General features: G+C 65.3%; 1 protein-coding gene across 1 annotated transcript; it reads right to left on the bottom strand.

Annotated features, from left to right (window-relative positions):
* Positions 1-1,093: 1,093 nt before the first annotated feature.
* PTF1A (pancreas associated transcription factor 1a) lies at positions 1,094-2,483 on the bottom strand. The gene is made up of 2 exons (XM_027707445.1): positions 1,751-2,483; positions 1,094-1,634 (listed from the first exon to the last, which is right to left on the bottom strand). Exons 1-2 carry the CDS (start codon positions 2,373-2,375, stop codon positions 1,432-1,434), a joined length of 828 nt encoding a protein of 275 aa, XP_027563246.1. The 5' UTR covers positions 2,376-2,483; the 3' UTR covers positions 1,094-1,431.
* Positions 2,484-2,588: the final 105 nt, after the last annotated feature.

Raw genomic sequence — 2,588 nt, 5'->3', positions numbered from 1 at the left:
CTAGGTTAATGCAATTAGCATGCATGCAACATATTGCTCCCACTTTGCGGCAGCTTTGAAAAAAAAAAGGAGGGAGAGGGAGAGATGTACAGTATATGATGAGTTATAATTATACCTTGGCTCACCCGGGCCGTTCCCATCCGCCTGGGCACTGCGCAGGGACAGCTCTGCTCCGGCCGTGGGCCGGGCCGGGCATCTGGGACTCTGCCGGGGGCCGAGCCGTCGGGGTTGAGCCGCGGGTGCCACGGGAAAATCAGCACCTGCGGCGCCGGGCCGAGCCCCCCGCCCCAGACCCGGGCCGCCCCCCTCTCAACCCCCGCCGGGAGCACTTGCAGCCCCCGGCCCGACCGGCCCCTGCCGCCCCCACCCCTCGCCCCCGGGCAGGTGCAGCACAGCCGTCTCCTCCGCAGCCGGGCACGCTGAGCTGGGGCTACCAGAGCGATTCTGCCACCAGTTGCACGATGGCTTTGCCATCCCCCTGCCCCCTCCCCGCTACTAGCGGCATCCCCAGGGCGAGGAGTGTTTCCTAGGCGCAGCCGGTGCAAGAACCGCGGAAGGCTCGGGGCAGCCGACAGGATCCCGGCGCGGAGCCACATACCCGCGGGAACCAAGCCTGCCCGGCCCCCAAGCCTGGTCCTTCCCTCACCGGCACTTTTGGGAACAGCTTTGTGCGGCTCCGGACGGAGCGCCCATTCCCATAACGGCGGGATCGGGGGTACAAGGCGGCGGCGGGGTACACACACCCTCGCAAAGTTGGTGTTTGGGGGCTCGGGTCTTCCAGCTGGAAACCACAAGCAGTGCAGAGGCACTGAAAGGAGGGGACCTCCTAGAGGTAGACAAAGACATCAGTTGGAAGCACTTCAGGAGAGGACGTCAAAGGGGAGGAGAGAAGGGGAAAGTATGCCCCCTCCCGTCCCCGTCCCCCCGGCGCTATAAGAGCAGCCCGAGCCGGCAATGGGGCAGAGGGGGGCCAGCATCTGGGCCGAGGGTGCCACTAGGTCCCGGGGCTCAACCCACCTGGGGACCAAGCTGGGAGTTCATCCTCGGGGTGTGGTGGGGCTCTCGGCAGCCGCTTCCCGCAAATACACTGCTCCACAAGGAATAATTCGGTTTATTATTAACAAACACAGGAAGAGTCCACGTGCGGTAATAAATTATTTTCACAGGTTCTGGCATATTTCCCTCCCCCCCAAGAAAAAAAAAAGGTGCTGGTGGAATAAACCTATTGCATATCTTAAAAAAAATCAGGATAAATTATATAAATTATATAATCAAAACAGACGATTCTACCTCATTATCACTACTCCGTAATAAATAGATAAATAAAGTTGATTGCCCTTAGAGTCTGAATCTTAAATTCCATTTACAATATAGGTCTCTACATACAGCATGTACAGAGAGGGCGGGGGCGGGGACCACCCGCGCGGCGCCTCACGCCACGAAGTCAAAGGGGGGCTCGTTCTCGATGTCGTTGACGGAGGGTTTGTTGTTCACCTTCCGCGGGTCCTCGGGGGTCCACACTTTGGCTGTCCGGATGATGTTTTGTTCCTTGAGCTGCTTTTCATCAGTCCACGACAGCGAGTGACCGGCCAGAGGGGGGAGTCCGTAGTCGGGGTCGCTCGGGGAGGGAGATCCTGGGGGACAGGGGGGAGAAAGGAAGGCAAGGGGTTATTGCTGGGACCGGCATTCCTGCGGAGCGCGGAGTCAGGCTGCGCCGGGCCGTACCGGGCCGTGCCGGCCCGCCACTTACTTGTGCCGCGGTGGCAGATGATGATTTTCTTGGGTTGGCTAGAGCTCTCGCTGCTGGCGCTGCGCAGAGGCAGGTCGGACTGCACCAGCTCGCTGAGGAAGTTGATGTAGCCGATGGCCAGGCGCAGCGTGTCCACCTTGGAGAGGCGCTTCTCGTAGGGCAGGGTGGGGATGTGCGAGCGCAGCCCCTCGAAGGCGTCGTTGATGGACTGCATCCGCCGCCGCTCCCGCACGTTGGCGGCCTGGCGGAGCTGCTGCAGCTCCGCCTCGGAGCGCACCCGCCGCCGCCGCTTGGCCGAGCCCAGCGCCTGGAGCCGCCCCCCGGGGGACAGCAGCGCCGCGCCCGCCGCCCCGCAGCACTCGTAGGCGAAGCCGGGCGAGGCAGGCGACGGCGGGAAGGCGGCGGCCGGCGCCGGGCAGCGGTAGCCGCCCTCGGGGTCGCCGCCGTCGCGGTAGTACTCCTGCAGCTGCCGGCTGAGGAAGTCCACGTCCGGCTCCAGCAGCCCGTCGGTGGCCAGCGCATCCCGCGGGGGCGGCTCGGAGAAAAAGTCCTCCTCGTCGAAGTAGGGGGGCGAGGAGAAGGAGTCCAGCCCCCCGGGGAAGTGCTCCAGCAGCACAGCCTCCATGCTTCGCCCGGCCCCGGGCGCGGACGGGGACGGGACGGGACGGGGCGGGACGGGGCAGGGGGGCAGCTCCGCGGGGGACGCGCCCGCAGCCGCTGTCGCCGGCCCGCTGGGCCGAGCCGCCCCGGCGGTGGCGGGGCCCCCGCCCCTGCCCGCCCCTGGGTGGCGGGAGGCCGGGCCGCTCGGCCGCTGCGGCGGGAGGAGGCCGGAGCCGCT

The sequence above is a fragment of the Neopelma chrysocephalum genome, unplaced genomic scaffold (genome assembly GCF_003984885.1).
Source record: "Neopelma chrysocephalum unplaced genomic scaffold, ASM398488v2 Primary Assembly neopelma1_93074, whole genome shotgun sequence".
In the NCBI taxonomy this organism is placed as follows: Eukaryota; Metazoa; Chordata; class Aves; order Passeriformes; family Pipridae; genus Neopelma; species Neopelma chrysocephalum.
This window is presented reverse-complemented; position numbering and strand designations above follow the sequence as displayed.